Source organism: Macaca mulatta, chromosome 9 (genome assembly GCF_049350105.2).
Source record: "Macaca mulatta isolate MMU2019108-1 chromosome 9, T2T-MMU8v2.0, whole genome shotgun sequence".
NCBI lineage: Eukaryota > Metazoa > Chordata > Mammalia > Primates > Cercopithecidae > Macaca > Macaca mulatta.
The window spans coordinates 102,868,235-102,881,330 of record NC_133414.1 but is presented as its reverse complement, the minus strand read 5'-3'; the positions used below and the strand labels follow the sequence as shown (position 1 = coordinate 102,881,330).

At 41.9% G+C, this 13,096-nt stretch overlaps 1 protein-coding gene across 3 annotated transcripts in view; it reads left to right on the top strand.

Annotated features, from left to right (window-relative positions):
* Nucleotides 1-248: 248 nt before the first annotated feature.
* Nucleotides 249-13,096, top strand: part of HTR7 (5-hydroxytryptamine receptor 7) — a 114,388-nt gene continuing 101,540 nt past the window's right edge. For 2 of the 3 annotated variants that reach the window (XM_015147664.3, XM_015147665.3), the window contains exon 1: nucleotides 249-1,161. In XM_015147664.3, the coding sequence (XP_015003150.1) occupies nucleotides 623-1,161 (539 nt within the window). In that variant the 5' untranslated portion in view covers nucleotides 249-622. The remainder of the gene's footprint in view (nucleotides 1,162-13,096) is intronic. The other variant, XM_015147667.3, reaches the window with a different exon arrangement.

Sequence of the window (13,096 nt, the reverse complement as noted above, 5' to 3'; positions counted from 1 at the left end):
TCTATCATGCGGCAAGGACAGCTTCCCGGGCGAAGGGACCTGGGATCCCGGGATCCCGGGAGGCGCGTGCAGCGCCGCCCCCTCACGGTAGGGAGGCGCGGGAGAGGCGGCGGTCCCTGCCCAGCCCGGGTATCCCGTCCCAGGAGCGCGAGGGCGCGGGCAGCGGCCGGAGGCGGCGGCGGCGGGGACGCGGCGCGGCTGCCGCAGGGGAGCGGCGGCGGCGGCGGCGGCGGGCGCGAGGGGCGGGGCGCACTCCGCAACTTCTGCCACTGCCGCTGCCGCCCGGGCGCTCTCGGCCCAGCCGAGCGGCTGCTGCGAGCTGTGGAGCTGCCGGCGGAGCCCGGCCCGAGCTCCCTCGACTTCGCGTGTCCCGGGCGTCCGTCGGGGGCCGAGGTGCCTCCCGCAGGGAGTCCCAGTGAAGCCGCGCTCCCGCGTTATCCGCAGCGGCCGGGGGTCCGGGTAGTGCGGGGCTCCGAGACCGAGCGGGGCGCCCCCCAGCGGTCGGCGCGGGCCCCATGGCTGGGCCGGGCGGAGCGGAACCGGTGAGGTGAAGCCCCGGGGCCGGCAGCCGGAGCGCGTGGCGGGGGCGCCGGCTCCATGGGCAGCGGCACACGGCGGCGCGATGATGGACGTTAACAGCAGCGGCCGCCCAGACCTCTACGGGCACCTCCGCTCTTTCCTTCTGCCAGAGGTGGGGCGCGGGCTGCCCGACCTGAGCCCCGACGGTGGCGCCGACCCGGTCGCGGGCTCCTGGGCGCCGCACCTGCTGAGCGAGGTGACAGCCAGCCCCGCGCCCACCTGGGACGCGCCCCCGGACAATGCCTCCGGCTGTGGGGAACAGATCAACTACGGCAGAGCCGAGAAAGTTGTGATCGGCTCCATCCTGACGCTCATCACGCTGCTGACGATCGCGGGCAACTGCCTAGTGGTGATCTCCGTGTGCTTCGTCAAGAAGCTCCGCCAGCCCTCCAACTACCTGATCGTGTCCCTGGCGCTGGCCGACCTCTCAGTGGCCGTGGCGGTCATGCCCTTCGTCAGCGTCACCGACCTCATCGGGGGCAAGTGGATCTTTGGCCACTTTTTCTGTAACGTCTTCATCGCCATGGACGTCATGTGCTGCACGGCCTCGATCATGACCCTGTGCGTGATCAGCATTGACAGGTAAGGGCCGGACCGCCCCGTCCCAGGCTCCGGCTGGGGACCGGCAGGCAGCTCAGCCCCGCGCGCTCGCCTGGATTTCCAGGGAGAATGAAGCCAGACTTCAAGGCGGGATGAAGGGCTGCGCTGAAAACACGGCTCGCCCCCCACCCCCCATCTACCCTACACCATCCAAACTTCACTTATAGCATAGCCTATGTACATCTTTAAAAGAAAAACCCGAAATGTTCTGGTTTACTGTAGTGACGAATTTAAGACCAAAGTTAAGAGTATTTTAAGCTTTAGCATTTCCGCCAGGGGGTCCCTTGCCTTGATTTTTGGAAGGAAGGGATTTGATGCTCCCTGACTTGATCAAGCCTTGCTGTGAGCCTTAAAGAGTCATTTAAAAAAAAAAAAGTCGGAGAAAAGCCACCTTGCTTCCCCAGTTGTGAGAGCTACTCCCTAGGCCAGTGAAAGGACCTTTGATGGTTCTAGAATTGGGGTCTGCGTGTCTTAGACATTGCATCCTTATGATGGTCAATTCAGAATCGCATTCTTGCTTGTGGAAGTCTGGTTTTAATGTTTGGTAATGCTGTCTGTATCTTGCGAGCTTACTGACTGGAGCCTTACTCCAGGTCTGAATGGCTGGTTCTGGCCTTTCATCATAGCCCTTGGGAACCTTCTGTTGAGAACTCCCCCACTAGAGTAATTGCAACAGAGGCTGACCATCTGTCAGGGATGCTAGGGGAAAAATTCCTGCCTTGAGTGTCATATTGAACTAGGAGACCCACAGGGTTTCTTCAGACTGTAAGGTTACAGGCTTTTGAAATGGAGCTAGTTTTTGACCCTTGAAATATTATGCAGTTGACAACCTGAAGTATGGTCTCAAACGTCTTTGGCCTAAAACAACTATTTCACTTGAAACTGATGTATGAAACCTTAATGTTCACACTCAGAATTCTGCCGGTGTTTCAGGACTAGTATCCTGTTGTGTTTAATGATACACAGAAATGGTTGCTTATTTTCTTAGTGGATCTATAGAACCTTTATATGTGTAGACCTTTCAGCCTAGGGGAAATAATTGATGCCTCCACACTTAAAATGACAGTGCCTCAAAAAATGGTCTAGCATGAAACTGAGATTTTCCTTTTTTTCTTCTTGAAAACACAGCTGTTTGTGGTTTGCTGGTACTTAAAATGTTCTGCTATATATATTTTTTGCTTGACCAGGGTTTATAATTACTAAATAAAGGAAATAATAGGAAAGGGAATATTTTCAAGAAGAAAAATACATTGCAGCTCCATTTAGTTAACAATTTAGGTTATTTTTCTTTAAATTGATTCTCCCATTTTATATATCATGGTAGAAGGTGCTGACAGCAAACAAGGAATTATTTAAGAGCAGAGCATGAACTGCATATGTGAGAATATTAGCACCAAATTTGGCAGCTGAAGTTCTGAATTACAGTAGTTAAGAATGACAAAAACATATGCATTTACAGTCTGGCTGTGGCAACTGGAATTAAGAGAGTACACTCAATACACATAGCAAGTATATACATGAATTATAAGCACAGAAATCTGACTGCTCAGCCAACCAAAACAGAGCATCCTGCATGAATGGAGTCCTTTTAAATGGAACTTAGTGTAATAAAACAAATAACGGTTTATGCTGCAAGTACTGTATTTATAACCATTTTTTAAAATTTCACAGTTGATAAATGATACATAAATAGTACCTTGTGCTAATTTGTCTCCTAAGACAGCCAGTGTTTCTCTTTTTCTGGGCTACGTTGAGGTTTGGCTGAGATCATCTTGTGATCCCTATACATGAGCTAAAGGCATTCTTCACTCAGCATGCATGTGTGATTTAGCATCGGCAGGCATGTCCTGGATACAGAGAAGAGATTAATCCTTCTTTGCAAGAGCTTAAAATTTTAGTGTTAACTATATTCTCATGATTGTCACAAATTGTGTTCACATAGGCATATAGATTCTCCTTTTACCTGTGAGAATTGCCCCATTGGTGAATTCTGCTTAAAAGTTATTTTAGAAGACCAGCATATCATGTCTTCAGAGAAAATGAAGAATTGATAAAATTGGAAGACACAGACTGATTTTCTTCCAAGAACACTGAGAACTAAAAATGAGAAAAAAGGAAAATATATTATTTCTGAAAAGAATATTTTCTGCAATTCCGTTGTAGAATATGACAGATGATATTAAATGTGCTGTGAAAATATGTAAAAAAAATTATCTTCATTCATTCCCTTGTTCATTCCCTCTTGAGTACCTAATATAGGATACACTGTGCTTTGTGCAGCATAATCAAAGATTAATTACAGTATTGTTGCTTTCATGTTCATACTGTACTTTGAGAGTTTGGATATCTGTTGGGCATTTAACCTGTCTAAAATGGAACCTTTCATTTTTCTTAACCACTCCCCATCACACTGGGATGCTTTTCTAATGTAATGCCATACTGTTTTTCACAGGCTTCAGAGCTCCCATCCTCTGTCTTTTTCAGAAAATGACTTGTATTCATTGAAAAAGTAGCAGCCATCAGATGAGAACTTTTATCTTTTCACCACCAAACAATCTGTCCTGCATATGTACCCTTCTTTTAACTTCCTTTCAGTTAAAAAGCAAAAAGACATTGTGAGCCAGCAAATACCAAACTACTTGGACATTATATTCTGTCTCCCCACCTTCTCAAGGACTTTGTTCGTTGTTTCTTCATGGATGGTCTTTTGTGTTGTTGTTGTTCTGTTTGTTTTAGGGGGTGTGGGGGTGTGGAGGGGACAGAATCTCACTCCGTTACCCAGGCTGGAGTGCAGTGGTACAATCCCGGCTCACTGCAACCTCTGGCTCCTGGGTTCAGGTGATTCTTGTGCCTCAGCCCCCACAAGTACCTGCGATTACAGGTGCATGCCACCATGCCTGGCTAATTTTTGTATTTTAGTAGACACGGGGTTTTGCCATGTTGGCAAACTCCTGACATCAACTGATCTGCCCACCTCGGCCTCCCAAAGTGCTGGGATTACAGGCGTGAGCCACCATGCCCAGCTCATTGATGGTCTTTCTTCAGCTTTTCCTTTCTACAGTGTTAAGTTCTGTTTTGTATCTTTTAAAACCCTTTTTTGGCCTCTGGCCTCACTTCTTCCTCCAGCTACTGCCCTGCTTCACAGTTAAGCTGCTCAAAGAATTGTATCCATAAGTTATCTTTTCTTCCTTACACTTTAGATAGATGACTTTGATGCTCATCAGGTTTACTGCAATATTCTAATTGACTTTCTTGGTTCCACTTCTGTCCAGCCCTGATCTATTCCCTGAGAAGAAGCAAGAACGGTCTATTTAGAAAACTTTTTTAAGTGAGATAATTTACATATAATGACATGCACAGATCTTAAATATCCAATTCGTATATTGACAAATATATATATACCTATGTGACCAATGTTCTAATCAAGATATACAATATCTTGTCATCCAAGAAAATTCTCTTGTGCTAATTTTAGAATGATCTTTTAAAAATAGAAATCAAATTACCAGCCAGATGTGGTGGCTCACAACTGTAATCCCAGCACTGTGGGAGGCCAAGGCTGGAGGACTGCTGGAGCCCTGGAGTTCAAGACCAGTCTGGGCAACATAGGGAGACTCCCACCTCTACAAAAAAAAGAAAAAAGAAAAGAAAAGAAAGGAAAGGAAAGTAAAGGAAGAAAAGAAAAGAAAGGAAAGAAGAGGAAAGAAAAGAAAAGAGCCAGGCATGGTGGCAAATGCTTGTGATCTCAATTACTTGGGAAGCTGAGGTGGGAGGATCACTTTGGCCTGGGAGGTTGAGGCTGCAGTGAGCCATGATTACACCACTGCACTCTAGCCTGGGCAATAGAGTGAGGCACTGTCTTAAAAAAAAAAAAAAAAAAAAAGAAATCAAATTACTTTTTATGTATAGTTTTAACACATGGAAAATAGTTTTACATATCATTTAGGGAAGCTTCTACAGAAGGAGTAAAAGTATAAAATAGTGCAGGGGAGTGGTTGACACCAAATTCAGGACAGTGGTTTATCTCTGGTGGCGTGGGTGGAGGTATAATCAGTAGTATATATATCACCTACGTTGGTAAGGTTTTGTTTCTTAATCTCAGTGGTGAATATAGACTTATTATCCTTTGTATAACTTTTTGTATGACTGAAATATTTGTTAAACCTTTTGAAATTCATATAGAAAAGTATATGTATGTGCACAATTCTAAGTATGAAGCTTGATGAATTTCCACATCCATGTAAACAACTATATTAAGAAATAGAATACTGGCAACCTCCCAGAGGTCCCCTCCTCTCCCTTTCTAGTTTCTATTGCCTGCAAAGAGAACTATTGTCCTGACTTTAGCATCACACATTGGGGTTTTGCTTGGCTAGAACTTCATATAAATGGAATTGTATAGTATGTACTCTTTTGAATCTGGCTTCTTTTTCTCAACATAATGTCTGTGAGAGTCATCTGTAGTTTTTAGCCTATCAGTGGTTCATTCATTTTTATTGGTAAGTAGTATTCCATTGTATAAATATACCATAATTTGCTTATCCATTCACAGTAGATGGACATTTGAGTTTTTTCCAGTTTCTGGCTATCTCTAATAGTGCTGCTCTGAACATTCATTTGTGTGTGAGTCATTTGTGGACATGTTTAAATTTATTTTGGGGAAATACAATCCTAGGTAATAAGGTACTTTGGAACATTTTAATTTTATCTATCGCCTCACACCTTTTATGTTATTATTGGCATTCATTTTAGGTCTACAGGTTATTAAAACCCATTAGATATTATTTTTATTGTTGTAACAGTCAGTATTCATTCTTCTTTGCTTACGTGTTTATCTTTTCCAGTGTTCTTTATTTTGTTCTGCGTTACTGCCTTTTCATCTGGGATCATTTTCTGCCAAATTAGATGCCTGTTAGCATTATTATTTTTTAAATTAAAAAACTTTTTTTTTTTTTTTAACATAGAGAGAGTCTCGCTATGTTGCTCAGGTTGGTCTTGAACTCCTGGTCTCAAGTAATTCTCCCACCCTGGCCTCCCAAAGTGCTGAGATTACAGATGTAAGCCATCATGCCCTGCCCAGCATTATTTTTTTACTGAATGTATTAGTCTGTTCTCATGCTGCTAATAAAGACATACCTGAGACTGGATAATTTATAAAGGAAAGAGGTTTAACTCACACTTCCACATGGCTGGAGAGGCCTCACAATCATGGGGGAAGGTGAAGGGGAAGCAAGACACGTCTTACATAGCGGCAGGCAAGAGAGAGCTTGTGCACAGGAACTCCCATTTATAAAACCATCAGATCTCGTGAGACTTATTCACTACCAGGAGAACAGTATGGGTGAAACCGCCCCCATGATTCAATTATCTCCATATGGCCTTGCCCTTGACATGTGGGGATTATTACAATTCAAGGTGAGATTTGGGTGGGGACACAGCCAAACCATATTACTGAGGGTTTGCTAGTGACAAATCTTCAATTCTTACTTGTCTGAAAGTGTCTTCATTTCAGCTTCTTTCTTTTCTTTTTTTTTTTTTTTTTAGACGGAGTCTCACTCTGTTGCCCAGGCTGGAGTGTAGTGGCGTGATCTCAGCTCACTGCAAGCTCCGCCTCCTGGATTCACGCCATTCTCCTGCCTCAGCCTCCCGAGTAGCTGGGACTACGGGTGTCTGCCACCACGCCCTGCTAATTTTTTGTATTTTTAGTAGAGACAGGGTTTCACCATGTTAGCCAGGATGGTCTCAGTCTCCTGACCTTGTGATCCACCCACCTCGGCCTCCCAAAGTGCTGGGATCACAGGTGTGAACCAATGCATTTGGCCTCAGCTTCATTTTTGAATGATATTTTCACTGAGTATGGAATTTTATATTTCTAGTTTTTTTTCCCCAGAACTTTAAAACATTGTTCCATTGTTTTCTGACTTCCATCATTTCTGTTGAAAAATCAGCCATTAGCCAACATTATTATGACTCCATGGAAGGTAATGTGTCTTTTTTCCCCTGACTATTTTTAGGGTTTTGTCTTTGTCTTTAATTTTTATCAGTTTTCAGTTTTTCTTTGATGTCACTAGGTCTGGCTGTATTGATTTTTGTTGTTTATTTACTGTTAACCCTGTTTGGGGTTCCTAATGATTTTTAAAATTTGTGTATTAATATCTTTAATCAGTTCGCTGTTATCTTGTCAGACACTACTATGGTTCCATTCTTTATTTTTCTATGTCTTCAGATATATGTATTGTAGACCTTTTTACTGTCACACACATTTCTTACTCTTTTCTATATTTTCCATTTTATGTTTTACCTCTGTGCTTGAGTTTTGAAAAAATTTTGACCAGCCTTCCAATTTGTTAATTGTCTCTTTTACTATGTCTAATCTGTTGTTCAACCTTATCTATTGAGTTAATTTCCATAATGGTATTTTATAATTCTAGAAATTCCATTTAAGCTTTTTAAATTGATGCTGATTTTTTTGGTGAAATTCTCTACCTTTTCATCTAATTTCTTCATCTTGTTATATTTTTTAGTATATTAATCATAGTTTGACTCTTTGTTTCCTGACTCCAATATCTGAGTCACTTGTGGTTTCTTTGTGTGATCTGTGTTTTTCTCTGGGTGTTTGGTCTTGGCAAGCCTGGCAAATGTTGATTGAATATTCATCATATTGCATGAAAAATGTAGATGCTGTAGATGATGTTATTTTGTTCCAGAGAAAATGCTAGGCAGGCATATTGGACAATTAATTATTTTAATCCAGTTAGGGACTGAACTGAACATAGGCTGTATTTTAGTTCTGATAGAGCTCTGCCACTGGCAGATGGCTTTCTAGGATGTAGCCTTCTTAGGATTTCAGCCCAATGACTTCTCCCGCTGGCTAGTTCAGAACTTTAAATGTTCTTTCCTCAAAACTGTGAAACTGTCAAGCATGGCTTCTTAGCCTCCTGCCTTATGCAGTCTCAGAATTCAGCAAATGTTTTGAGGGAAATATCAAACAGGTGCTAGGCTTAGGTTTCACTGGCATCTTTACCTTTTAGGCCTCTGACTTTTGCCTCTCTATCTCCAAGAGACTGCCAAATGCTCTTCTGGTGTTTTTGCCCCTTATTAGCAACTCTCTGCTGAGGCTCTTTACCTGGATCCTTAGCCCCTTACCCTTCACCCAATTTTGACAAATGCCCAAGGGAAAGAGCAGCTGCACAATATTGGCTCACCTCCCTGTGCTTCTGTCTTCTTTAGGATTTTGTTCCCTGAAGTCCTGGTTGTCTCAACAACTGCTTGATGCTTTTGGGCATCATAGCATGCAGGTGTGTGTGTGTGTGTGTGTGTGTGTGTGTGTGTGTGTGTGTATTTGTGCTTTATCCAGCTTTTAAAGTGACTTTCAGCAGAAGCATTGGTCTGAAGTATCAAACAACCCATTGTAGCTAGAAGTGGATATGTGCCTGAAATATTTTAAATGTATGCTAATATAGAAACATAATTATGTAAATTTCCTGCTTAAAATTTTTCATTTTCTTTTCATTTCACCTGGAATAAAATTCACTCTTTAGCACATGTAGGAGGTCCTTGGTTTGTCCCTGCCTCACTCCTCAACATCTTGAACTGCATTCTGTCTTGTTTGCCACATTCCAGTCACATTGACCTTTCTCAGTTTCTCTATTGTACCAGATTCTTTCCTGCATCGGGTTTACTCCATGAAAACTCACCAACTAATATATTTGTGAAACTGATTTTACGTCTGAAGTTCTGTTCTCTAATATGTGTGTTTTTTAAAAAAATTCTAAGTTGGAAAGTTTAAGTGTTTAACCCTCTAGATTGACAACAATTAAAATGTCAAAAAACTACCAAGTGTTGGGAAAGATATGGAGCAAAGGGAATTTACATACATTACTAGTGGGACTGTAAATTGGTGAACCACTTTGCAAATAGTTTAATGTTATCATGTAATGTTAAAAATACATACACCCTAAGACCTTGTTGTTTTATCACCAGGTATATATCAGAAAGACGCTTGTCCACCAAAAGTCTTCTATAAGAATATTTATGGTATTCACAAACTTGAAACCTTAAAACTTGAAATAATACACACATGTGTCAATAGTAGAATGAATAAATAAATTATGGTATAGTCATACAACAGAATGCCATTTAGGAGTGTTTATCAAACTTGAATGTGCCTCAGAACTACCTGGAGAACTTATTAAAACACAAATTGTTGGGCGTCACCCCAGACCTTACCAAATCAGAAACCTTACCGTGAGAGTTTCTGATTTCAAAAGTCTGGGGTGGGGCTAAGAATTTATACTTCACATAAATTCCCAAGTGATTCTGATGCTTCTGGTCTTGGGATCTTAGAGAAGTATTGCTATACAGCAATGAAAATGAACAAATTCTAACTACACACAGCAACCAAATGAATCTCATGAAGTAATTTAAACTATTTTTTGTTATATAAATTTGGAAACATATATTAAAGTCAGGTATACTGTAAGTCTGATGTAGCCGTCATCCATTTTCAACAGTGATCAATTTATGGTCAATTTATTAAAAATATAATTTGCAACTCCTCCTTCATTCAATTATTTTAAATCAAATTTCAGATGTCATATCATTTCACTGATAAATATTTTGGGGTTACAAATGTAAGGCTGAGCAGAAGCAGCAAAGTATAAAGTATATACGTATGTGATTCAATTAAAATAAAAATTTTAAATAGACAAAACTATTTTTAGGGATGTACATAAGTGGTAATATTATAAGGAAAAGAAAGGAAATATATCTCATAAGAACAAAGAGGCCAGGAACAGTGGCTCACACCTGTAATCCCAGCACTTTGGGAGGCTGAGGCGGGTGGATCACCTGAGGTTGGGAGTTAGAGACCAGCCTGACCAACATGGAGAAACCCTGTCTCTACTATAAATACAAAATTAGCTGGGCATAGTGGCACATGCCTGTAATCCCTGCTACTCGGGAGGCAAGAGAATCGCTTGAATCTGGGAGGCTGAGGTTGCAGTGAGCCGAGATCGCGTCATTGCACTCTGGCCTGGGCAGCAAAAGCAAACCCTGTCTAAAAAAAGAGAAAAAAAAAAAAGAAAAAAAAAAAAAAGAAAGAACAAACAGAGTGATTGCTTTTAGATGGTTAGATGGGATGAAGAAAACTGAGATCAGAGAGGCATGCTTCTAAGGTGGTATAGTGTTTTCTTTCTTGACTGGAGTGGTAATTACAAAAGGGTTAGCTTAATTATTGTTAAAGTGTCCATGTATATTTTAGGCACTTTCATGCATATGTATTTCATATTATAATGAAAGGGGCAAAAGTATGTATTTGATACATCTCGTGAGGTATATTTGGATTAAGTCAGATATATGATTAATCTGAGCAGATACAGTTATTGTTTTAATGCTGTCAGCAACCGTTAATTTTTAGATTTGTGTATGAGGGCAGGGGCCACCTTTGGGTTGTTCATGGTTACAGGAACTCATCTGCCTTATTTGCAAGAGCTGTAATATTTAGCTCTGATTGGTGTCTGGCTGAAGCCTTGCTTCCTCGCCAGGTACTATGACTCATTCCCTCTGATGATCTGAGTTCTGCTTTTGGCTTTAATTCTGCTTCAATCAGCAGGGCAGGGTGCATTCTGGCTTCTCCAGATCTCCTTTCACTTCAAAGGAAGTTATCCTTGCTCATCTCTAAAATTAATTTTCTGCTTGTAGATACATTTTAAGAATTGATGGAATCCTCTTCTGGCTTTGCTATGGGAAAGTGAGAAGGAGATGAAATGGGTCTTCTGCCCTGTTCTTTTGTGTAGTAGCACTTAGCCACCAACTACTTTTTTTTTCCTCTTACATTAACTAACAGGAAGTAATGCTTCAGGGTAGAAATGATAATAGCTAATAGATGTTTAATGCTTTATTCCTTACAGACCACTCCCAAATACAGAAATCTCCACTGATCCCCTCTACAACACTGTGAGGTGGGCATGAGTATCCCCACTTGATGTAGGAGGAAATTAAGGCTCAGGGGGTAGAAGTGACTTGCCAAGGACATACAGTTTGTATGGATGGAACTTGTGTTCAAAGCCCGTTCAAATATTGTGTATTTATTTATATCTATGTGTATAAATATATTTAAGGAAAATAATAAAAGTGGAGACATGGAACATTCCAGTCAAAGGAGCAGCAGATGCCAAGAACACAGAGGCAGTGAATGAGTCTTTGAGTGAACTCACAGAGAGGGAGCAGAAAGGCATTCTGAGTGAGGGAACAGCATAGGAGAAGCCCGTCAATAACCCTTCACCCCTTGCAGTAGATACTGCTGGTTGCCTACCCCAATCTCCATCCTCCCCTTCCTCCTCAGTTATGGGAATTCCTGCTTTGACCTGGGGATATGGCTGCCCAGAATAAAGACTGCATTTCTTAGCCTCCCTTATAGCTAGATGTGGCCATGTTACTAAATTTGGGCTTGAGAGATGTTAGTAGAAGTATTATGTTTCAGTTTCCCAGAGACTGCCTTCAAGAAAATTGGTGTGTGTCCTCTTCCTGTTTTCTGTCCTTTCCTCCATCTTCTTGCCTGGAATATGAAGATGGTGGCTAGAGCTCTGACCATCTTAGTCAAGATGGACAAAAATGGCCATGCTTGGTAAAGAAGAGCAGTATACTGGAATGGTAGCCTGGATCATGGAGGACTGTCAACTCCACAGAATTGCTGGAACCTTGACTTCTTGCTAATTGATGAATTAATACCATTGTGTTGTTTATCACATGCAGCTGAACTTAATTTCAGCAGCTAAACCTAGTACAGATTGGGCATCCCTGATCTGAAAGTCTGAAACCCAAAATGCTCCAAGATTAGAATCTTTGAGTACTGACATGATGCCACAAGTAGAAAATTTCACACCTGACCTCATGTGATGGGCACACAAAATTATTTAAAATATTGAATAAAATTACTATTAGGCTATGGGTACAAGGTAAATATAAAACATAAATGAATTTTGTATTTAGACTTAGGTCCCATGCTCAAGATATTTTATTATGTATATGCACATATTTCAAAATATAAAAAATATGAAAAAGGTCCCAAGCATTTTGGATCAGGGATACTCAACCATTTCTCCTCTCATTTGCCCATCCTTTGCACAGATGTTCATATAAGCTTTTTTTTCCCCACCTTGGCATATGATTCAATTTTGAGAACAGGCAAAAGAGAACAATGTGTCTGAAGCGCTGGTCAGCCACAGCCTCTTGGGTGGCATCGGAACAGAGGGTGAGGTATCATGGAAACAAAATTCTTGGGCAGAAGATCACAGAGTGAAGGGTCTAGGGGGAAAGCTCATGGCTTCTGGGCACCAAGGGCGGCCATCCCAGGCAGGCGGTGGTCTTCTTGGCGGCCAGGCATCATATGCGGCACCAGGAAGTCTCCAGATGCATGGAGGTGACCACTCCATGCATGTATGGGGTCACATACAGTTTCTAAAACTTCAGTGTGAGGGTGTCACTGGGTCATGCTTCTTTGGAAACCCTTCAGGGATAACACTACCATTTTATGAATGCCTTTTGTGCTACTTAAATTTCTAGACACTTTACACATGGCATCTCATCGAATCTTTACAATATCCTTGTGAGGGTGCTTTTTGAGTGTCTGTCATTGAGTGACTCTGCTGGCCAAAGATGAACAAGACATATATGAACACTTATAGGTGAAGAAGCTGAGGAAGCTCACACACATTGTATGTGACTGGAACAGTGTCTGAATCCAAAGGTCATACGTCTTTCACTACATCATTGTAGCCATTGCCTGCTGTATGAGGAGGATATTGTTAGGATAGCATTCAAGGCTCTTTATCATGCAGTCCCTTATAGCTTTAATCTGGCCAACTCTCCGAAGGCACCCTCCTTTTCAACACTACATCAGAACAGAAATAATGCT